The sequence below is a fragment of the Amphiura filiformis genome, chromosome 4 (genome assembly GCF_039555335.1).
Source record: "Amphiura filiformis chromosome 4, Afil_fr2py, whole genome shotgun sequence".
Classification (NCBI taxonomy): Eukaryota; Metazoa; Echinodermata; class Ophiuroidea; order Amphilepidida; family Amphiuridae; genus Amphiura; species Amphiura filiformis.
The window spans coordinates 909,672-935,485 of record NC_092631.1 but is presented as its reverse complement, the minus strand read 5'-3'; the positions used below and the strand labels follow the sequence as shown (position 1 = coordinate 935,485).

Genomic DNA, 25,814 nt, shown 5'->3' with positions numbered 1-25,814 from the left:
TTTGAACATCAAGTTATCATAATCAACTTGCACTGTAACTAAGTGTCCTACATAATAATCAGCGTTCGAAATTTTGGTTGTCCGTTCGCCCGGGACAACTAAAAAGTCGCCGGACAACCAAGAATCCCGATTCGGTTGTCCACCGGACAACCATAAATCTGTAGCCTTTGTCACCGTTGTAGGCCCACAGAAAAACCAAAAACTTGAGACAGACAACCAGAAATTGTAATCTGGTTGTCCATGGGACAACCATTTATTTTTCCTTAATTCGAACACTGATAATAATGCTGAAATAATGTGCATACTTTTGACACATCCAAACATTCAGAAATAACATTGCCACTTCTGCTCTGGATAGCTCTTCTCACCAAAAGACCCCCCTTTTTTGGTGTCTAGGCTCTCACCTAAAGACCCTTAGTTTTGATCTGCTGTCCGCACATCCCTGTCACTTTCAAAGTCGATTGCCCCCTGGAGCTCTAGATAAGTACTTGTTTCAGGGGACCCTGACATGCCATACACCCCTTATGGATGAGTCCTACACACACAGGGAGTGTGAATTTCAAATGAGGTTATCTGAATGGGTGGCTCCATTTAAAATCCACACTCCCTGTGTCTGAGTTTAATGTTATGCTTTCCATGGGGGTGTATGAATTTCAACAGTAAAAGCCCAGTCCCTGATCAGATCACATCACATATCACAAACATATCACATAATATCACATAATATCACATGTCAGTATCTCTGTCTGTCACACATCTATACAAATTACACTAGTGGCCTCACCAGTATAACATGTCATAATATTGTCATGATATTTCACTTTTGATTTTCTTCTTCAAAGTTCATATTGAAATCGGGTCATCTGTATTATGTTAACTTGCACATTTCTGGCTCTCTCTGGAATCATAACAAATATTATGAGGAAAGTCTGAGTCATTTCTCTGAATGTTTTGTCATACTTAATCATACCAACATTTTTTCACTGAAAGTTGTTGAAAATAATTATGATGACTTCAGATCATATAATAATATTATTAGCCATTGTGCATTCAATGTATATGCTGGGGGTGATTGAGAATGAAAAAATGTCTTTGTGGGAAAGGGTTAGACTAGGTACCATCATTATACTTTAACTTAATTCAGCTCGTAATATCAAAGCAAGACTTTTGGTGTGGATAGCAGTAGTAATGTTAGCTCTAGTTCAGAGCCATGGCAAAATCCCTACCAGTCAAGTTTCAGTATAGCCAGAAGTGACCAGCCGGAGCCAAGCAGCCTACCTGTAGGTGGCATGGATGGTATAAGAATAAATGTTTATAGGGCTGGCAAAGTTGTTCTAAGGAGAAGTACCTCTTTCAGGAGGCTGAGCTTTTTGATGGAGTTCAGGGACAAGTCTCTGATTTTAAACATACAGGAAGCCTCTATAAGGGTTTGACATTTCTCATTTCTTTCTTTGACATATTTAGGCTACCAGGAAAGCTTACTTTTTAACAACGGAAATGAACATGACCTAAATATTTGACAGCCCTACATTTTGATTGCATTACTTTAGTATTATGTTGTATAAGGATCCTTTTGCTCATTAGAGTCATTGTTCATCAGGTGACAGGGTGTAATACACTCTTCAAAGCAGTGGCGTGCACAGCACATTGAAAGTGGGGGGGGGGCAGGTTTAGTTGTTCAGTTTCCCCAAATGGAGTCTGATTAGGAGCACATTTTGACGTTTTCCCCCGAATCCCCCGAATGACCAACAAAAGTAGGGGCAATGGCCCCCCTGTACAGCAAATAAGAAATTTTTGTGTGTGTAAGTTTGACCAATTCGATTTTGAGCTACCTTTTACAATCTTGTAAATTACTTTAAAATCAGCACCCCAATAAATCCTGGGTATACAAATTTTCATTAAAATGTATTAATATGTAGAAACATATTTTAAGGTTTTTAAATGCAATATTCTATATCTGCAATTCTACACAATTTTATTTTATTTTTTTTTATTTTGTCACTTTTATATTCATCACTTTTCACAATCTCTCTCTGTTTGCTCCTCATACAAATCTAACCCTTTCTTAGAGGGTTACAGATGCTGCAAATTATGAATATATAATTCAATTAATGACTGTGCAATATGCATCTAGAGGATATTTAACATCATTTTATCTCATGATTCAAGATTCTTATAAGAACACCCTTAAGGGCTGGGGTATGAACGCTTGGACAGTATTTATTTTGGGACATTAGAGCACATCAGACATATCGATTGCATTCTGAATACGAAGAATGTCATTCTGATATCAAATAATTTTGATTTTTGAAATTGCAATTTAATACACATTTTATGGCAAATCATTAAAATTGATATTTTGATATTTAACAGTACTTGAAGTAAACTTTATAAATCTGATGATTTATACTTAAAGTGTATGTAGGTGGGATGAAAAGTCGACGATCAATTGAAAATTTTGACTTTTCATATTGAAGATATGGATTTTTTTCCCAAAACACCAAAAAAATTAGGTCTTTTTGGGAAAAAATCCATATCTTCAATATGAAAGGTCGAAATTTTCAATTGACCGTCGGCTTTTCCTCCCTGCTACATACACTTTAAGAATATATCATTAAGATTTATATAATTTACTTCGAGGACTGTTATATAGCAAAAATTTGCAAAATATCAAATTTTTATAATTTGTCATAAAATTTGTATTATATTGTGATTTAAAAAAAATGAAAATTATTTGATATCATAAAGACATGCTTCGTATTCAGAATGCAATTCGATAGGTCTGAGGTGCTCTCATGTCCCACAAAAAATGCTGTCGAAACGCAATAAACGCTCATTTTAGATCCCTTAATCCATACTTAACATTCTACACTTTCTTTTCATGTACATGTGGAGTCTTTGTGCGAAAAAGCAAATGCTGTCCATCCTGGGTGTACGTAATTTTTAGTGGGTATATTTTGCTGTTGTTTGTACTTAAATTCATGATGGAAAGTGGTGATGATGTTCTAGATTTGGCATCGATACCGTTGAATTTTCAACATATGGTTGGGAGAAGAGAGTTGTTGAGAAAGAAGAGGCAGAATGAGTAACAGTTGCAATATTTAATGTACCGTAGAGCAATGGAACTCCACCAACATTCACAGGTCAAGCTCAGTGCTCGAGAGTCGCAAAATGTAGCGCTCACACGGCAGTAGAGCTCAAGCACCACTGGGAACTTGTGAAATCCCGTAAATTTCAAGGGATAAATTTGGGGAAAAAACTCGAGGGGCTGGAATCCTCGAAAGCGTTCAGATAGCAGATTTCCCCGAGTCTGTGCTCGAGCAATGCGGTGCTCGAGCAAATAGCCCTTCGTATGGACAGGATTTATATGTCTTTCAAATGTCTTCAAGGTCACTAACATTGACAATGGAAATGTTTGGAATTGAACTTGACACAGCAATTATGGCAAGAAAGTGATTTGTATGTCTAATATCAATTTGACTAAGATAAATGTCACATGATCTGTCACCTGATCTAATCAAGCCAAAGTAGGGAACTTTGATAATTTGAGTTAGCATCATAAACTTGTCCAATGTGCAAATTGCTGGATCCTTTCATCGCTAGCATACTTGGTTGCAAAGATATGAGCTTTTATATGGTCAATTTTCTCATGTAAACCATTGTTATCGATACTCTATATTTGCCCGTATCTTAATTTCAATTTTCTTAATTGTTGTCCTGATTTGTTCAGATCATGTCACATACATCCCTACTGACAGATATATATATAAATCTATATATTATATCATATATGACCTATTTCCTGGATCTTTCAATCATAATTACACTATTTTGGGCAGGTTGCCAAAAAATTGCAGCCCAAATCATATGTCATATCACTGAAAAGTCACCCACTTTTGTGTCTGATCAGTTGGTTTCTATGGGACATGAAATTACCAATGTCGTGGAAGCCAATGTGGAAAAGTCGTCCAATTTATTTCTGAACCATTAGTTTTTATTGGCCAGGAAACAGTGAAAAGTTGTATGGGAAATCTTCAAAAGTCACCCAATTGGGCTGCTAAATCACAGGTTTGGCAACCCTGCATCTTCTTGGTCACTATTTAAATGGCTTGATCAGTATTTCATGTATGAAACTTATTGTTGATGTCATTTTCATTCCATTTTGTCTTGCAGTGAAATTCAAGACCGCACAGTGCTGAAAATCTACGAACCAGGTTTCATAGAGGACGCTAATGCAGTTGCGCGTAGTTGTAACAATACACCGATAGATTTGAATTACTACTCTGAACCGGAATTAGAATTGGATTATCCCGACACGAGGCGGAATCGTTTTCATACTATGTCAGGAGGATTTTTGCCTGGTAGCGCACCCAGGATGGCGCAAGAGGAGGTGATACGACCCAATAGCACAACGCCTTTGGAGATGGGTCGTGTTATGCAACAGGTGGGTTGAGGGTCATAGGTTAGGGGTAATAGGTCAGGGGTTATCAGTGAAAGGTCAATTTTAAAGGAAATGTTTTTTATCTATATTAATATAATTAAAAAGACTAGTTTGCGTCTGACGTCAGGGCAATGGCACGACGTGATTGGTTGGTGACCTGCGCAGTACAGCAGTCTTTTTTCGGTCTTCAATTATAGTCCTCAGGTCAAATATTACAGCATTACGGGGATACTAGAAACACCTTACCTTAGCCAAGATTCAAGGAAAAATTGTGTAAAATGAAAATACCAGAAATCTCAACAAATTGTTTTTGTTCCAAATATTGACAATTTTGACATCTATCTAATTTAGCTTGTTTGCTACATTTTATTGACTAAACAAAAATAAAATACTAAGAATTTAAAAATTGATTTGTTTTGAAATTTGATGTGGTTTGAATTTAAATAGAATATTGATCAGTGTGCCTGTCCCACCAGATAAAGCTATTAAAAGCTTAGCTTGCCAACTTGGATATGTATAAAGTGTAAATATTCAGGTAAACAAATTCAAGAAATGTATTTGTACCAGAGATAGCTACTTATATTTCAATACTGTCTGATGTGTATGTATTATAGATATACACTGAGCAGGGCCCACATCCATAATCGACCTAATTTGTCTGTTGGATGAGGTGAACTTCTGATATTACTATGAATTAAAGAGATAGTCAGACATTTACCAAACTTGAACACCCTAAAATCCATCAAAATTCAGGTTTTGACATTTTTGGAACAAAAACAAAATGTGATAATGGGCTATTCCAGAAAATAAGTGCACACCCCCTATAGAGGAGTAAATTTTCAATCAAAGAAATGTCTGGATTTCCAAGTCTGCTTTCTGAAAACGACTGGAATTCCAGTTGCCAATGACACTTCAAAAAGCTTAGAAATCCAATTAAATGTAGAAGGAAAAATCACGGAAATGTGCAAAATGAGCTCTCAAATTGAGGATTTCTAATTTTGAGCTATTTTTCTGCCAGATATTTTTGCCTTTAGACACTTTAAAAGTCCGGAATTTCCAACAGTCATGACTGGACAAAAAGTCGGAAATCCGAACTCCTCTATAGGGGGTGTGCATCTATTTTCTGGAATAGACCATGAAAATAGCAAATGTGAAAGTAATTCAATAAAGGCAAATAAAGGCAAATTTGGGCTATTCCAGTTGAAATCCATACTCCCCTAGCCCCTATGTAAGTCATGACTGTAATCTTCTGCACAGGGAGTGTGAATTTCAAATGGGGTTACCTGAATGGGTGAATCCATTTGAAATCTACACCCCCTATGTGGGAGATTCAAGTCATGTCTTCCATGGGGGAATATGGATTTCAAATGGGATCAACAATTCTGATATTTAGCATTAAGTATTCATACTTGGTTTTTTTTGTGCCAGTAAGGCTGTTGAATTTGGAAACACTGTTTAACATATGAACATGTAAAATATTGGATAAAACTTAAGGTAAAGTGTAATGATCTAAAAATGCCACAAAATGGCGTTTGTAGAATGTAGTGATTGCGATAGATAATAACAGAAAACCAATATCTCACTCTAGAAAAATAGAATCAATGAAAGATTATCAATGGATTATAAAGCAAGATTTGAATGAATATATCACTTGTGATAAAACGTGACAAAGATGAGGAAATTCTGCAGTGTGCACAGGTGTATTTAATGTATGCATATTTTAGATTGAGCTTGTTTACCATGTAGTGTTCAAACATTATGTAAGATAACTCTCTCCAAGCGGGTGTCGACTGCATACGACAATTTTTGATTTTGCTTTTTTATTCCAAAAATTTCAGAGTTTTCATTTTCATACATTTTCATGACCTTATTTAGAATCAGCACGAAAAATGAATTAAAATGAGAACAAACAAGGCTCTTAACATAGCGCTTGGTATTTTGAGAAAATATCTCAAAATTTAGATTTTTATGTTAAAGGTGTGGTTAGCACGCAGAGCATTAATGCAAAAACTAATTATACTCAGATGTTGACACTAACATTATAATTCATATTTCTTCCTACGCACTCCAGGATCCATCTTTTTTGCGCAACTCTACAGAGAGATCCAGCGAAAGGCCACGTCCGTCCTCATCAATCGACTCATTTCTCAGAACCGACCGATCAAACACCAACAACGTGCCTCGTCCTGCATCCGCTATGGAAGTGGGCAACTTCCAACGAGGTACGCTAGAACGCTCAAGTGAAAGAATCATGCGGCCTAACCAGGATGCCTTCCAGAGGGGTGGAGTCGAGAGGTCTAGTGAGCGGGTCCAGCGACCTGTATCTGCCGAGCCGATCTACCAGCGCCCGCCTAATAGGGCGCAGACGCTACCGGCCCAGATGTCTCCGGATTCGATAAAGATGTATCAGCCTCATCCTAATACTTCTGCAGGTAATACTAAAGGTAATTATGGTTAAGCTTACATTGGCATGGTAACTAAGGGTTCAGTGAATAGTGCATGCCCTATACTTGTCAAGTACAGATGCTACATGTACCCGATGTCACCAGGTACACGCAATTTGCATCAGCCACATGTTACATCTAAATACTTTTGTATGTAATATAAAATGTAGTTAAGCTTAATGATGGAACAGCCAGATGATGTGGCCAGCACTACAGCCTCGTTCAATTTGGTGGTTGACGGTGAGTTTCACTCGCATCACCCTGTATTTAGCATCACCTGATCTGTTTCTACTGGAGCCATTACCGTGTATTCGTCGCATCACCCTGCATTAACTCAAATTCAACTATGATCATGTTTCTACTAAGATACTTAGTAGAAACATGGTCATTGTTTGAGAATGGACATCACATATCACCATGAATGAATTGATACAGTAATGGGACAAAAAAGTGTTCAACACCCGCAGTTTTTATATTGTTTCCAATTTTTTAAAGTTATCATTATGTGCAATGCCAAATCCTCAAGGCCTCTGTACATTGCTGACCACTATTCAATTCGCTGACGAAGTGACGTAATAATCGGATTAAGGGAGCGATCATTATTTATGACAGAGGGGGGGGGGGAATGGGAAAATTTAGGGGGAACACAAAATTTGTTTGGGGTGTTTAGGGGGAACCTGAAATTTTAGTTGAACCAGGAGGGGGATTGTTACATTTTAAATGGAGAACATTGGGAAAACAAGGGGGCACTCGAAATTTTTTGTCGATATTTTTTCCAAAACGCCCATTCCCCCCTGCCGTAAATAACGATCGGTCCCTAACTACCACAGCAATAGGTGAAAACAATTTTTGAATATACCGCGCTGCATTAGTACGTTCACACGGTACCTCTGCATTGAACCATATCATGCTGATAACTCGCACCTGTAAGATTAGTATCTTTGAAAAGAGTGGTATTGTATTTACTACTATGATTGCAAACATTTACAGGTGATGAGTGCAACCTGCTTGTAGTGCAGCGTGATATATTCAAAATTGTTTTCACCTATTGCTATGGTAGTTAATCCGATTTATTACGTCGCCAGCAAATTCATTTGAGTGTAAAATTGCAGTGGAGTAAATCAACATTTGTCACAACAAAACTACAGATGCAAATTCCATCATAAAATTAGAAAAAGCTCTAATAAAAACCATAAAATGGACTCAGACATTTGAATGTCGAATCGGTCAAACAATGTCCTATTTTTTTTGCCAGCGGGATATATAACTCGTGGATGACCATCGTAGATAACCAGATAACCATTTTATTAGCGGTCACTGTATAATTTTTACACTTGATGTAACAAATTTTGATAAAGTCAAGTCGACAACAACCAACCTGTTCTAGTTTATCGAGGTCAGGTGAAATCGGGGAGAAAATTATTGATGTCAATTGAGTGACCTATTTTAGTACAAGTAGAAGTATTTTGTTGTGATGTAACATCAAAATATTGCTTGACCAATGAAAATTTAAAAAATATGTTTGGTTAATCAACATTAAAGGAATTATTAGTAGTTTGCGAGACAAGAAAACCCTAAAATCCATTAACATTCTGATTGTTGGAATGATAATATGAAACAAATGGCAAAGGAAGAAACAGTCTGGTAAAGACAGAATCTGACATTCAAATGAAGGTAGGGTATACAAATGTACACACTTTTATTGGTATTGCAGGAGAGTGAGGAATCGGCCAAATTTGTTGTGTAAGTAGGTCGGTCACATCGCATACTGTTCTATTCAAAAACAGACAAAAGTGTTTCACATACAGGGTTATACAATTATACTGGTCTTGGATTTAGCCTCAAACTTATTTATTGCAAATTAATTTTCCTCAAAGGGCATTTTTTATGACGAAGACACATAAAAGTTTTAAATTTTGGTGAATTCTACATGCCCATATTTCAAGTAACATTGTGTAACATGGTATTCAAGTTAAAGCTCTGTATGTGAAACAATTTTCTTTTAAATGGTATTAAACTTATAGGTCTGTATGTAATGTGACAGGATTTGTCTTACCACATTAAGTCCCCCACAGAACTATATGTTAAACGTCAAAAATAGCCAGTGGAATTTCCTTCACCTTAACTCACTATTTTGACTTAAATTGAACAGAAATCCTTCCTGACAGTTATTACTAATATTATTTCAGCATTTTGGATATGAATAACAAATTTTAAATTTAACAGAAATTGTACATTTATGACTTTATACATTGTGTGATTTTCTTATGCAGCGCTGTTTCAGTACACCTGTTAACCAGCAAAACTTTTGTTCTCATTGTATATCCAAAGACACCTTGTTGGCATTTCCATTTTGAAGCATTAACTTGATCTGTTTGCAAACAGGTGTGCTTACAGATTTGTTAAATTTTTAACCAAAAAATACAAAAAAGTAGTTGTTTTCCACCAAATCTCACAGGTACATTTGAAGCGCCTTTGATGCACAGAGCTTTAAAAAGCCCTGTTCAATATGATGGTTCTATTACATACCCCCAACCTGGCCTGCTTTTCAAATGCTTTATGCCTCCTCTACAACGCTTCCTCATATTAAAGTTGCACACTTTGTGATGTCATGCATGCATGGAATTGTTTTTAATATAAAAGGATGGAATCACAAAATAACATCCTATGACAAATATTTGATATTTGCATATAAATTAACCTCAGAATCAGATCAGAAATGTGATTTTTTTTTAACCACCACTATCAATGAAATAACACAAAAATACTTGATAAAATCAGAGTAGGTTTGTACTTTTATTACTGATGTTCTTTTCTTATCGCACAAAAAAATTGGGCTATTAAAATCCACACTACCCCAGAGGAAGATCTTGGAAATATCTTCCACAGGGGGAGTATAGATTTCAAATTGAATTAACGTATTAGGCAGCTCCATTTGAAACTGACCCTCCCTCTGTGGAAGATTCAGGTTGAATCTTTCTCAGAGGGTGTATGAAATTCAATTGGAGCTGCCTAATGTGTTAATTCCATTTGAAATGAAATTCATACTCCCCCTGTGGAAGATATTTCCAAAATCTTCCACAGGGGTAGTGTGGATTTTAAATGGAATAGCCCAATGCTGCCAAATTTGGCATGGTAGGGCGCTAGCAGTAAAGACTGAAAATACCAATTTACGCTTTCAAAGCGGATTATTTACATGTTTTATGCAATAGACATGATATGTTGTGATCAAATCGTCTTACGTGTAACAATTGTTGATCGTTTGGTGGTGCGCTTAGACATAATTTGTACAAAATATCCCTGATAATCACTTTAATAGAAGCTTTTAATATTCAGTTGATATCACAACATCCTCTCAGCTTCTGTAGCTATTAAAGTAAATCGTTCTACGTGCAAAATATGCTGAAAATTGCCGGAAGAGAAAATTATACAGAAATTAGTATTTTGAAGCAAATTCAATCGGAGTATAAGGAGGGAAATGGCTTTATTACACTGATATCGTGTTATATCTTTGAATTATGTTAACTGCGTTATGCAGCATGCTACATAAATTGTTTTAATGGCAATAGCTGCCTCATTATGTAAAAATTCACAGTAACTTGAAAATACCATCAAACCAATGCTGAATGCATAGGTGAAAAACTTTAGTTTGAAAACAAGCATTATACCATCTATCTAAATAGATAGAACAAATAAAGAGATAGAACAAATGATGTAAATATATCACAGAATTAAAACCAAAGAACCAGGACTCTATCGCCATCTTGATATATGCATAGGGCTAAAATTAAAAGTATTTGTGTTTTGATCAAAATATACCTGACACTAATCGGTGCTTGTGCGCGATACTTAACACACTTCATGGCATGACACAACGACTGCATCAAGGGAGTGACACAATGCGTTATAGTGTGATTAACACGCAGAATTGTTTTCGTTCGTTTTCTCATACTGTTGACAAAGGAACTGAATATACCCCCAATTTGGAACCGGGGGGGCACAATTTGTAAATGTACCGACGGAAATATTTTTTGCCGATGGATGTTGTGATTTGTTGACCCAAAATTTTTTGCATGGTTTGAAAAAGTCATTTTTTTACAATTCTACCCTTTTTTCTGTCACCCTGGGTAAAAAATAGTCTATTGTTAACCCAATTTTTTTGTCACCAACGCCTTCCGTCTACTGACGGCCTTACATGAACCGACGGCCATGACGAAGGGGGGCACCGACCCCTGGGCCCCCCACTGGCTACGCCACTGGTGAAATTTATAAATATGATCAGTATGAAAATTTTAAAAAGAAGTAATTTGACACATGGCAACTATAGTAGTTACAACAATTTAAATCCTGAGATAGCGATTGGTTGTCACTATGCACTCAATCAGAGAAACTATCTCTGACATATCTCACATTTATGTTTGCCAGTTTGCACATTCTATCAGCAACGCATCCGACACTCACTTTTTATCTCGCCAAGATTTTGATTGGCACCTTAACAGATTAAACTTACGTATCACGGTTCTCTATGCATTTGTAACCATGGCGATAGACGACAATCAGGTTTCCTGATCTTGTCAAATTGTCCTTGTTTGCGAGATTTTTTGTGTGCGAGTCATTTTCCTCGTTTAGATATGAGATCTGGATAGTTCAGGACAATCAAGTAGCAACTTCTGCAAATTTGAAATTTGTTTTATGAGTGCAAAAAGAAATGATAGCTTACTTATCCTTTAAAAGTACGAGGGGTGATTGGTTTATGGCCTAAGGTAGAAGGAGATGAGCTATACAGTTTTGACTGATATTCTGTGCAGTTCAACTTATTGATTGTGCAGTGCATGGATGAAAAAGATAAGAGACCGCGTACAATCAGTCAAAGTCTTAGCATCACCTGATAATGAGGGCTGATTGTTCCATGAAATGCGTAATCGCGAAGGCACACAAGGCTCTATCGCGTATATGCAAATGCATGCAATGCTGGCGTGATTGTTAGACATGGCACAGTCAAACAATCGGCCCTCATGAATTCACAGCATACAATGCACAGGGACTTTGACTGTTGATACATGGTCTGTAATAGTCTGTGGTGCAGTGTTATCTGCTACATTGGTCTCAAGGGCTTAACAACCCATGGAGATCCACAAAGACACACATTTCGTACAACATGATAAAGAAGTGGGCTGGTGAATGTGGCAAGGAGAGTCCGGAAGACAACCTTGTCCAGGAAGACCAGTCACTAAATTGCCCGTTCTCAGTAACTTCTGTCTGTCAAGTTATAATTATAATTAGAGAGGGCGGCCTATCTGCTGTGTCCTGGCAGAACATCAGTCAATATGAGACATTAAATATTAAATGCGAGGATCCAGAGGATACATGCCTGAGAAAATGTATAGTAATTAAAGAAATGGAGCTCAGACAAACTGGCATTATAATAAAGGAGAGAAAAAATCAGAACCGTCCGGTAGATCCGCCATGAGCTGTTGTGGCGTGTGGTGGTGAGCTATACGACATGTAATCGTAAGTGCACGCTAGTTCGAATCCGGACGGTTCTGATTTTTTCTTTCCTTTATTATAATGCCAGTTTGTCTGAGCTCCGTTTCTTTAAGTTATAATTATCTCTAACAGAAAAACAAGAAATATAACAACTTCAAACTTTCTGCGTATACATTCAATAAGTTGAACTGTATAACTAATCTCCTTCTACCTTAAGATACAAACTTATCAATCGCCACTCTTACAAGTTAAGATCTCTCAAATCCTCTGGGTCAATTTATAAAACAATACATGTAGAATAGTGTACTGCATCTTTTAAAGGTAATCATTAGAGCTACTTTTGCCAGGATTTGTAGAGATCAGTTTCCATTTAAAAAGGATTCAACTATTATCAGGATTCCCTAGGGCTGCTATATGAGTTAGCTGGCATGGGTACCGGTATAGATGGAAATTCATGGCCAGTAGAATATAGAGCCATATTCAATATTATAGGCCATGTTTTTAGAAAAATTTTTATGAGAAATGATATTTTTATACCATAGTAGTCCTTCAAATGAACCTGTGTATGTTCTTGCTTCAGGCCCCCTAAGAAACAGGCCCTTACCCTCCTTCCTGTTGGCTGCAGGGTTCCAAATTTGTGGGTCAACCCCAAATAATTGGTGTGGCAAGCTTGAAATGTGAGATCGGAAGATTTTGCATAATGGGGTATTCCAGTTGAAATCCATACACCCCCTGTGGAAAACATGACCATAATCCCCCCACACACACACACAGGTGGTGTAAATTTCAAATTGTGTCACCCATTCTGGTAACCCCACTTGAAATTCACACTCCCTGTGTGGAAGATTAAGGTCATGTCTTCTGTAAGGGGTATGTGGATTTCAACTAGAATAGCCTGATGATAGTAATAATGATAATAATAACAGAAATTAATGTGGGATCATAATTGGTCCGATTTCAAAAGATGGGGTCATGTTCCAAAAGAGACAACCTAATATTTAAAAAAGAATAAATAAAAAAAAAAGGAAATATGATAAGGTTACAACCATTATTAACCTGAGGCTGAGGTCATTAAACCACTCAAATGGTCAAGAAATAAATAAATAAAAAATTTTCTGACACTTGTCAAAAGTAAGAGTAATTCTAGTTATCATATTATATTCAGTCCTCATCTATCTCTGTCCATTACTTCCTCTCTATGACAGTACAATTGATAGGGTCATGTGTATTATATTTCCTGGTCTCTTTTGTCACTTTAGTAGCCTGTGGATGATGAAAATGATTATCACCAGGCCCGTACGCAGGATTTTTTTTTTTGGGGGGTGCTGATTTTAAAAAAGTGGACTTTTTTTCCAAGGGGGGGGGGGGCGATTTTGTGAAAAGTGGACTTTCTTTCCAAATTTTGACCTTTTTTGACGAAAAACCAGTAAAAAAAACAAATTGGGGGGGGGGGGCTGCACCGCCTGCACCTGATTATCACTAAGAGTTCGTTGTCCAGTGTTGAAAAGGACACCAAATTCCACAATTGTGACATGGTATATCGAAAGGAGACACTTTTAGGCAGGATCGTATATGGAGAAATAGCAAAAAATCTGCCCGGGGTGATTTTTCACAATTTGGGTTTATTGTAAATTTGTGATGTTAATAATGTTTAAAATATTGTCTGATAGTTTCAGACCGGATTGGCATCTTGTATTTTTCAGACATTTTTCAAGGTAATTCCTACTCTCAACCCCAGGGGGGTCACTCCCATTGTGGCCTGTACACCATCCGCGATAATCAACTTTTGAAAAGCACCCTAAACAAGGATTTAACCCTTGGCTAAAACGACACCCTAAACAGGGATTTCATTCCTAACATCAAATTTCATACCCTAAATTTCATTTCCGCGATTTAGAAATTGCAATTTTGCTACCCTTTTTTCCAATTTTTCATGTTTTTGACACCCTAAACGCGATACGCCAGCGTGATCGTGCCTACCCACAAAAACGACCCTTTTTACGCGTTTTCATTATCGCGGATGGTGTACAGGCCACAATGGGAGTGACCCCCCCCGGGCTCTCAACATTGTCAATAATATTTTTAAAGACCGATATCTCAATTTCCAATTTTATAATACCATAACTTCCGAACTCAATATCTTCACTTAGGAATGTCTGATTTCATTGCAGAAAATGGCATTATGGAGCAAAATATCTCTATATTTAAGATATGTAAAACATTCAAAATTGATAATCTGCCCAAAAGTGTCTCTTTTTGATATACCACGTCACAATTAGTTTTATATTTGAACCACCATAAACGGTCAGAACAGACACATGTTCAATCTAATAAAGCATCTGATAAACGGATTTGTGGTAATAGAGATTATTCAGTCATTTGGACTAATAAGCTTTCAGACTTTCGGGCAACAGATTGAATCCATGATTGGCGGCATAGCATCCTGACATGTAACAGCTATCTAATTAGTAATTTTTACTTTAAAGGAGTATTTTGTGATCCTAGCATCCTCTTTGTATTTTTCAGTAGATATCCACGACAAAAATTATTTCCAAAATTTCAGTCGATTCCGATTTTGCGTTTGCGAGTTACACATGATTATGTGTATTACACTACACTGCTCCATATAGACAATGTGTTTTAATTTCGCTCTGGTGCACCAGAATGTAATTCAAATTTCATGATATTTTTGCTAAACAAATTAATCTGCAAGAATGTTTTTGTACATAAACATTATGTAGCCAGAGGTTTCCAGTGGTATAAAAATCTCTTTTTTTTGGGAGAAAAGTGGGGGGATGATGCTGTGGATCATGAAATGCCCCTTTAAGGTGAAATTTACACCTTACTATTAGAAATTGAAGATGGAAATGAACAGAATAAGCTCATTGATAGTAAGAGCTAGTAAGATGATACAGAATCAGATAAAAGACCTGTTGGTTTATAATCTGTATTGTACTGTATCTGATTTCTCAGCCTGATCAGAAAAGTACATCAGCTTGGATAAGTCAAAGGATCCCATGTTCAAATCCCATAGTGGATATGAATTTCCACCAATTCTCACTGGTACATCACTCCTAAATTAGGAGCCTTGATCAAAATAAGCATCAAGAGCCAGATCAAATGGTTATTCCAGTTCAAATCCTTACACCCCTATAGGTGACATGACTTTAATCTCCCACTCAGGGGATGTAGATTTTAATGGAGTCACCCATTCAGGTAACCCCATTTGAAATTCACACTCCCTGTGTTGGAGATTGAGCTTATGTCTTCCATAAGGGGTTTATAGAAATATATATACTTATTTGCAATGTTTGCATTCAGAGTATTTTGACCTAGAAATCTATGAATGAATCAACAAATTTAAGTACAATTTTAGGTCAAGGTGATCTAGAGCAGATGAGCTGATATGTAATCCTGATCGATATCAATTTAATACATATACCTGTTAAAGGAAGGTGACCCGATTTGGAAAATCAATTCTTTACAACTTCTGTATAACTTAAAATGTCCCTTTCAAGCCTTGATGCAAAAAGAACACAAATGTTTTGTTTTTTTGTAAATCTACATTTTATGGGGTAAAGTGGAGGATGAGGCTGTCATTTGGGTCACCCACCTTTAATAGTGTTATGGGATGTGATCTGATCCTATCGGGCCAAAATGGGACATTGGTGAAATCGAGATGCAGGTGTAAAGCGGAAGGAAAAAACCCATGTTAAACATACATACATCAGAACATTGGCATTATAAAAGCTTTTCAACCAAACATGCCAGTGATGTAAGGAATTCAGTAATAGTACACACGTTACTAGGTAAATAATGCTCTGCATGCTAGACATAGGCTTCAACATAAAATTTTCTCAAAATATCAAAACATATCTTAATAACTACTGAAATAATGTTAGGCTTATTTGTACTCATTTCAATGCATTTTGCATACTGATTTCAAATATGGTCATGGTGTACAATTCTGGAATTATTTGAATTTTCAAAAAAAAATTGAAACTTGTTGTCTGCAGGCAACAACCGTGTGGAGAGAGTTAACAGTAATAATAACTCAATTTTCAAATTTGCCTTATTTTCAATTTGGTCTCATTGGATCAGATCATGTCCCATTGAAAACATAATAAAAGAAGTTAAATTAAATCATGTTACTGCTATCATTTTCAGCCTCTTCTACTACAAGTACATCACAATCCAGTTCCCCAGCAGACGGCAGCCAACCAGACGGTCCTATCCAGTCTCCGCAGCGAGGGAACACCAGTCCATCCAAAGCACCGCTATCCCCATCAGGCATAGCTCACAGAAGAGACATCCCGGCGCAGAGATCACCGAGTAGGGATCCGTACGGGAGACCTGTTACCAGTAGAGCAGATGTTCTGAGGTCAGAAATGGCACATCCGTATGCTTCGACTGCCAATAAAACACAAACTCTACCAGCCAGGTAAGCAAGATGGAATTCCATACACCCTCTGAGAAAGATTCAACCTGAATCTTCCACAGAGGGAGGGTGAGTTTTAAATGAAGCTACCTAAAGTGTTTATTCCATTTGAAATTCATACTCACCCTGTTGAAGATATTTCCAAAATCTTCCACAGGGGTAGTGTGGATTTTACATGGAATAGCCCTATGATGTTCTTGAATCAGTCTGTAAATCAGTAAATTTTATCTTGGAGGCAGATATTTTTGAAACCTTTTGAATTTTGATTCAAAAACTTTAAAAATAAATTATAATTTGCGCACAGAGTGCCAAAACAGAGCATCAGCATGCAGTTTTCAAAGCAGGTACTGCATTTTGACTTGAGAATGGGCCATTCCATTTAAAATCCACACTACCCCTGTGGAAGATTTAGCTTAAGTCTTCCACAGAGGGAGTATGAATTTTGAATAGAATAGACAATTGGGTAACTTCCATTTGAAATACTCACTCCTGTTGTGGAAGATATATGTAAGCCATAATACAGGAGGAGTATGGGTTTCAAAATGATTAACCCTGACCAATTACATTTGAAAAACATACTCCCCCTGTGGACGATATTTCCAAAATCTTCCACAGGGGTAGTGTGAATTTCAAGTGGAATAGCCCAATGCAGTATCCAGCTGAATTGAATTGACATAGAGGAAGTGAGCAAGTTGAAATAGATGTCAATGATTGTAATTCTTGACATATCTAGCTATACTTGGCATTGTATCAATTACTTATGGTGCAGCTATTTGTATGCATAGGATGTGAAAGTCTTATAAGCTGCTGCAAGAATGGGCACTAGGATCCACAACATGTTCATCTATCAGGCACAGTTCTTTAACCCCAATACATTTGCACATTTATTGAATGAACTTTGACAATTTGGGTACAAAAACTCATACTCTGCAACTTGAGGTCAAATTTTGCACTATGATTGTTTATTGAGGTTATTGAACTATGCCATTAGGATGAGGCGATTGTGGTCCATAGTGAGAGGGGTAGAAATAAGTTTGTGTTGTGATTCAGGACTCTTTATGCAATTCTGAATGAGTCTGTGGGAACAATGCCAGCAGTGTATTGATTGGTCATGCCAGGTTAAATAAGAATTAAATAAATAAATACATTCTGAAGGTGAATCATTCTGAGAAGTTAATCATTTCAAAGGTTCACGTGCTCAGAATGACATACTGTTAAAAAGCCCGGTTAAAAAGCCAGAGAAACATGACACATCACCTCACTACATCAAATGACACTCATATTACATTGTACAGGTTCCCTGTTTTCATGTTGAGAATAGACTGTCTAACCAAGGGTCAATATACTCAATAATCAAGAAATAAAGAAATTTGTGAAGATCTGGAAGCGCTCTGTTCATTGAGATACTTTTTGTTACTATCTACCCATGTTGCACTAGACAGTACAGAAAATTTAAATTGAAGAAATGCATTGTGGGGAGTGTAAGATAGCTTCTATGATATTCAGGTGAATAGGGTACATATCCTTACACTAAGGACCACAATGGCCTCATCCCAATGGCATAGTTCAATATCCTCAATTAAACAATCATAGTGCAAAATTTGACCTCAAGTGTCACAGTATGAGTTTTTGTACCCAAATTTTCAAAGGTCATTCAATGAATGTGCAAATGTATTGGGGTTAAAGAACTGTGCCTTTGATAAGTGACCATGTTGCGGATCCTAGTGTTATAAATAGGTCCATAAAAGTTTGAACTGGACTTCAACAAAGCTGATAAGAGTTGAAGCATTTGCTTCTCAAAATCAAAAAGCTTGGATGATGATTTTTTGTTTTAAATCTAAATGCATTTTGGGCCCATTTGCTTAGGGACGCTTTAAAACGCTTATGTAACATTCAGTCAACCTTAAATAACAAAGTAATCATGCTACAGATCTTCACCTGCGTAGCTATTACGTTATAAAAGTGCCAGAAATACCCAACATTTGAAGATTTCAAAACAGACAGCTGTAATAGAGTAAACTCATCTTTCATTGCTCGACAAAACCATCTACTTGCTACAGACTAAAAAAATTCATTTTTTTCTCTAAAAATTATTAGATTTTTAAATAAAAATTAGGTTGAAATAAGATGGAAATTGCTCTTAAAATGAGACTTGTTTTCGAAAAGTGTTGGAAATTCTGTTATTCTGGAAAGAATATATGGTTTTGAATGGTAAAAGCTTCCATAAATCACCTAGCATTAAAATTAAATGTTCCACGCATGTGAAGCTTATTGCATAAGAACTGTAATGCTCTGTGTGCTAGTCACAGGCTTCAACATAGGCTATTAAGTTTTAAGACATTTTCTCAAAATATCAAGACCTATCTCAAGAACCACTGAACCAATACTAAGCTTATTTGTACTCATTTTAATGTATTTTTCATGCTGATTCCAAATATGGTCATGAAAAGTTACAATTCTGAAATTTGTGAATTTCTAAATAAATAAGTAGTGTTGAAGTTTAATTTAATTTACTTTCAATTTAATTGCAGTACACTATTACACTTCACAATACAAACATACTGAGTCTTTAAGTATTATTATTGTTTTACAAAGTCTTTAATCTTTGAATAATAAACTTGACAGCTTTTATACTGATATCCTAGTTTTGTGCAAAATGTTAAAATCACATTACGCAATCAGTAATGTTAGATGCATCTATGCAAGTGAAAGCACACGCTTGTGTGTATGTAGTCAATCATCTATGGCTAAGTGGGAAGATTGGAGATTGTTCAGTTGGAAATTGATTAACGCTGTTGTGCTACAAACAAGTAAAACACAGTAAGCTTAAGTAAAGCAAGCATAAAGTAATAAGCATAGTAGCATGAGCTGTAAATCAAATCATGATTTGTGTTCTGTACTGTTCAGATAGTGGTGAACATCTTAAACATTTAGATTTAATAGGTTTTAATTGGTATGTGCGACTGCGAAACACAGATAACATTGAGTGTTTTACTTGGTGTATGCATTGGTGTGACGAGTAAAATGTTTGGTAGACGTAATGATGATAATGTTCTCAAGGTCATTTACCCGTTCATGAAGACAAAACCGGCTGTTGATTTAAAAGGGCATTTCGTGATCCACAGCCTCATCCCCCACTTTTCTCAAAAAAAGTTGAGATTTTTATATCACTGGAAACCTCTGGCTACATAATGTTTATGTACAAAATATTTCTTGCAGATTAATTAGTTTAGCAAAGATATCGTGAAATTTGAATTTCGTTCTGGTACACCAGAATGAAATTACAACGCATTGTCTATGGAGCAGTGTAATACACATAATCATGCATAACTTCATGAATGCAAAATCGGAATCAACTGAAATTTTGGGAATAGGTTTTTTCGTGGATATCTAATGAAAAATGACATAAATAGAGGATGGGAGGATCACGAAATACTCCTTTAATGTAACTGTTACTCTGAATCATTTATAGGCCTAGATGATAAGCCTGTGTTAATGCATCAAAATAGTAATCTCTCATGGGAACACAATTCTCTGGCACTATAATACCAAATTAATGAAATCTTAAGATCATGTGCTTGTGTGATCATGGCTGCTGGGTGTAAACTCAGTGTAAACACCTTTGTGGATACAACTCTGTTCACCATATACACCAAGTGTGTGAAATCTTAGGATCTTGTGCTTGTGTGAACATGGCTGCTGGGTGTAAACTCAGTGTAAACACCTTTGTGGACACAACTCTGTTCATCATATATACCAAGTGTGTGAAAGGATCTTGTGCTTGTGTGTATACATTAATGGTCTTGATCTATTTCTGTAATAGTAAGGCAGCGATTTCTCTGCATGTTAACCTGATATTTATTGTTACTGGGTTTGTTAAGCTATAATCAATTTTGGTCGCATTCACAGTAATTTTGTGAAAAGCAACATTTGGCAATATATTGAAAAATGTTATTTGTGTGAAGATAGAATTTGTGTATCAGTATCAAAAGCTGGACCACTTAGTATCAGATTTCTGTGATATGAATACTATCATCCTAATTTAATTGATAAATTAGTGCCATTTAATTTTCTTAGTTATCAATTCATAGTTGCATTAATTAAATTATTAATTTGAAGGTCTAAAGAACTTGGCAAGTTTCTGAAGTGGTGGCCTTCGATATTTTGCAAGCAGTTTGTTAATTTGCTGCCAGTCTTATTTTGAAAACTGTTTTTTCATCACCCACTCAAATTGATCAGATCAGGTGTATAAATAGGAAAAGTACAACGCGCTGATGTGAATTGAATTGCTATATTGCAGGGAGTCAATTGTAGAAACAGTTCAGGGGAAAACCCATTTCAATTGCTGTAAAGAGTGACGTGAGATGGGTCAAGACTTAACAAACACACCACTAATGAAGAAATGTGGTTAGATTTCCCTATTCTGAACTCTGCATGATATAAGCCATTTTAATTGTGTTTATTTTTGTTTTTGGGTGGTGTGGTAGGCCTACAAGTGTAATATTTATGATTATCATACACCATGGGGTATGTAGGAAAATGATGTTTTCTTATGTGAGCAACAATGAGAACCCATTTCTGATATCAGAGTTTTAGTTTGTCACAAATGAATAGGCCTAAATGATGTGTTTTCATCCCACTCTTTTCAAGTTAAAAAAAGAAAAAGCATGAAGGATTTTTATATGACTTATGATGGCTAAGAAATGTTTTTTCAGAACACTCCTAAAATCAGATGGTGCATTCCTATTCCACATACTCCATGTGAAGATTTTAGTTTTAAATGTGTTGTCATAATTTCAAGTAACAAACAATTAATCTTATCTTTCTAGACCGGGATCAAGGCAGAAAGGTCCACCTCCACCCACCCGCACAACTCCAGTTGCTCCCCCGGAGAAGCCTCAGAGAACCAATGGAGAGAGTCCTTATGCGACGGTGATATCCAACAGACAAGCTACAACAGGAGTGGCACAGCCTACAAGGAGAACTCCAGCACCAGGGACACCTTCTACACCAGTAGCAAGACAAGGACAGGTATATAAGGGCATATGGGAGTAGAACAGGATTTAGGGGTAAACATCTTCTGTGATAGTAAATTTGAACAGCTACTATAAGGGTAGAACAGTATACAAGCAGAACTCCCAAGTGCAGCACCTCCTGCACCAGTAAGGCATAACATCCAATTTGGTCCTATAACACTATCAGTGCCCCGATTATAGGTTAACAACTGCGCATTAGTTATTTGGAGGGCATTGTGAAATATCTAAATATTTTGCCTTTGGAACCGAGGAATATCCCGATATTCCGAGGTCCAAAGCAAAATGTTTAGATTTTTCACAATGCCCGACATATAACTGATGCAAAGTTATTAACCGAATTCATAACCGTCATTTTTAACTCATCACTCAACCAAATCTCAAGATTTTATTGTTGAAATACACAATTTTGATCAAAACTTACATTTCGCCCTTCAAAAAGTCGAACAGGCTAAAATGGACTTACCAATTACAGCACTGCGCAATCACGCCATGTGCAAATATGGTAGTTAGCGTCTGGCGATGTAGAGTTCGGCGCAACAGATCGCACACTTTCGGAAGTCATTGTACAGCGTAAGCATCTGCGGAGGTCATTGATGGATATCAATAACCTCCGCGCCGGTACACCGCGGTGTGCGTAAATCATCTAACGACCAATTTGATTGGGACGAACATATGGCGTGATACGCGGAGGTTATGAATATGTTCTGGTGACTCTTTCTGTTGTACCCTGAACATTTACATAGCGCTTTCATTATTTATGTAAATGAAAAATGATAACACTATGCAGCTGTTAATCATTATGCTTGATACAATTTATTACATTACCAGGGTAGGATAGAAATGGTCATTGGTCCCTAACCGGGCGCCAATATTGCTATATGACCAGATTAGACGCTGCGCCTAAGAAGACAAGGACAGATAAGGGAGTATGGGGTTAAGGTATATAAATGAAGTTCATAGCTAATAGACAAGCTACTACAAGGTTAGCGCAGAATACTATATTCTTTCTCGTCTCAAGTTCAGAGTAACACTGTTGGATTGCCCAGTGGTAGGTTTGAATCATATATGCTAATCTAATCCCACGGAGCATATACACATGTGTAGAAGGGCAATTTATCTGTACGCTGGCGACACAACTGCAGCAACACACTGATTTGAATTTGCCACTGCAAAATCCAACATGGAGTTACTCTCAACTTGAGGGTACATGCCACAAAATAGCTTTCCATAGACTTTACGTGCAAAATAGGGGTCACATATTAGGCTATAAGTCGAGTTACGTCTTACTTTGAAAAATATATTTGATATCATCTTAATCAGAACAAAATTCTGCATAACATATCTGAAAATGACACCATATTTTAGGTCTACTTTTTTTTTTTTTAGCGCTGTATAAAAGGCCAGATTTTCCCGTGTTTACGTCCGACTGCTAACCGCGTTTTGACCTTGTGTGTTCATGCGCTCATCATCGTAAACATCACTCAAATTTTCGCGTCTTCTGTTCAAATTAGTAGAGATCACATTCACAAGTTCTAGCAAAACACGATTTGCAACACTAAAATTGTTAATATTGTACCGATTTTGCACAATTTTTATGCAAAGTTGGGACTATAGTCGTGATAAACTTTTACCGGAAACCGCGTCACAGGCGGATTTAGTGGTATGCACCCTTGAGACAAGACATCCTATAGCAACAGCACCTCCTGCAACAATAACAAGACAAGGACAGGTAAGGGATCTTGGGACAGGACAAGACATGTGGGATAAGACAGGACAAGACAGGTGTTAAAGTAAGCCTGAAGGCAAGCTGCTTCTGCAGTAGCAAAGCCTACAGGGAGTGCATCTATTACATGCAGGACCTCATCACAAGCAACAAGACAAACATGTGAGGAACAATACGACAAGAAAATACAAATGTCTGGGACATGGCAGAACAGGAGTTGCACAGAAGGCATATGCCTATAATATGTCATAACCAGTGGATGCATTATACAGGAGTACATTATACTATCATACAGTAAACATTATTCATTTCTCACTTGTTGTGTTTCTTTCTTTCAAGGTTGGAGTAGCCCAAGCTAGGCCCGTATCTCAGCCCATACTGCCTGGTGGTCTTAGAGAACCGGATATTGTGGCAGGTCAGAGGTCAAATAGCTCTCTATCGCTATCATCAGGAAGATCTACACCAATGACTGAAGTAGAGACTCAGTAAGTGCTTATTTGGTATAGCCTGAAATAAAGGATAGGTACACTCTTAAAATACTGGGTCATTTTAACCCATTGTTGGGACAACTATGAACAACTTTTAACTATTGGGTGAAAAACAACAACATTTGATTGAAAATAACATGAAATATTTAACCCAACAGTTTGGTGGAACATAGTTGGTTAATGTTGTGTAAAACTTACCCATCATTTTAACAGTGTAAATTGGGAGGGGATTATAATTGTTGTGGAAACTTTGTAGGCTCTACAGATGTGATTAATTGAACATTACATTTCAGTGTAGCCCCAGTATGTATTTATTACAAACTTATACCTTGTGCAGATACATGGTGACACTGTAGCACAGATTTTGATCATGAGATAGTGTGTGGTCTTGTGGTCAAGTATCTAGGCCTACAATAGTATCATCATGTTGTGTCCATGAGTCAAGGTTCAAAATGAATTGCCTCACTCCACCCATGTATAACTGGGTAACTGCATATTCTGGAAATTCTGGAAATATATAATAAAAATCAGAAGAAAAAAAATAGTTAGCATCTGATGTCAATCAAACTCAACACAACCTGTAAATTAGGGTGGTGCCATCTGCAACAGGAACCAATCACAGGCTGTGTGGTGCTTGATTGACACAGACTCAAACTAGTTTCTTCATTTCTGACTTTAATCATAGAGATGGGCTCTCTATCCTTTAACCACATTATTCCAAAAACCTGTACATTCATGTACTAATAACTGAATATTCATGTACTAATATTTGAAGTAAATAACTTGTGAATCATCATTAACTATACAACTTCCATTGTAGAAATTATTGATACAAATTAAATATCATGTAAAACCTTGAACCATCATCATCCATTTCATGTTGTCAAAAGAATGGTGCAGATGCTAGGTAGGTACAAAAAGTAGAAGAATTCAGATGACAGAGACAATGAGGAAAGTCCCTTTTGAGCAGGAATGTACTTTAACAGCCAGCAGAAAGTTGGGCTGGTAGTAATTCAGCCAGCTCAAGAAGACTCCGGTATCAGGTAGGTTTGGGTTTACTTACTGCAGGGCTGGTAAATTTTAGAACTAGCACCTAAAAATGTTAAGATGCACTCCTGCTTTCGGGTATACTCATCTTCAGAGATTTCTGCAATGATGATATAAACATGAATTAACATAAATTATTTCTGTTTATCATTGAAATGTTGAAACAGCTGCTCCATTCTTTTCAACTAATTCCCAAAAGCAGAAGTGAACATTTTTAGGTGCTAGTTATAAAATTTCCCAGCCCTACAGGAAGTAAACCCAGACCTACCTGATACCGGAGTCTTCTTGAGCAGGCTGAATTACTATCAGCCAGTCGAGCATGTAATTTTAAAATTTCCAGTCTGACAGCAGTCACTGGCTATTGGACTGGAGTTACAGTACATACCTGCTCAAAAGGGGCTGTATATAGCTTATTTTAAGTTTTGAACACAAATTGTAAAAGTGTTTCAAACATCTGCCCCATTCTTTTCAACTAACTCTCATGGTAATAATTAGATCCATCATGAACATTTCAAGACATCTTGACTTACTCGTCTGTTGCCGTGCTGCCAAATACTCTATCATCACTTTTGGGATAAACTATAGTTTGTAAGTTTCATTAGTCATCTTTTTTTGGTTTATCACTGGGCATGGTAGTTGATTACTGACTGTTCCAAAATGATTTGAACCTATCATTTTCCAACTTAAAATTGAAATGATTGCCAATTTGT

The 25,814-nt window shown here is 36.7% G+C and overlaps 1 protein-coding gene across 1 annotated transcript in view; it reads left to right on the top strand.

The window, feature by feature from the left end:
• The window catches only part of LOC140150452 (SRC kinase signaling inhibitor 1-like), a 569,935-nt gene that overhangs the window by 498,042 nt on the left and 46,079 nt on the right, over window positions 1-25,814 (top strand). The window contains exons 6-10 of the mRNA XM_072172468.1: window positions 4,174-4,444; window positions 6,513-6,885; window positions 16,540-16,813; window positions 21,640-21,841; window positions 23,909-24,054. Coding sequence (XP_072028569.1) covers window positions 4,174-4,444; window positions 6,513-6,885; window positions 16,540-16,813; window positions 21,640-21,841; window positions 23,909-24,054 — 1,266 coding nt within the window. The remainder of the gene's footprint in view (window positions 1-4,173; window positions 4,445-6,512; window positions 6,886-16,539; window positions 16,814-21,639; window positions 21,842-23,908; window positions 24,055-25,814) is intronic.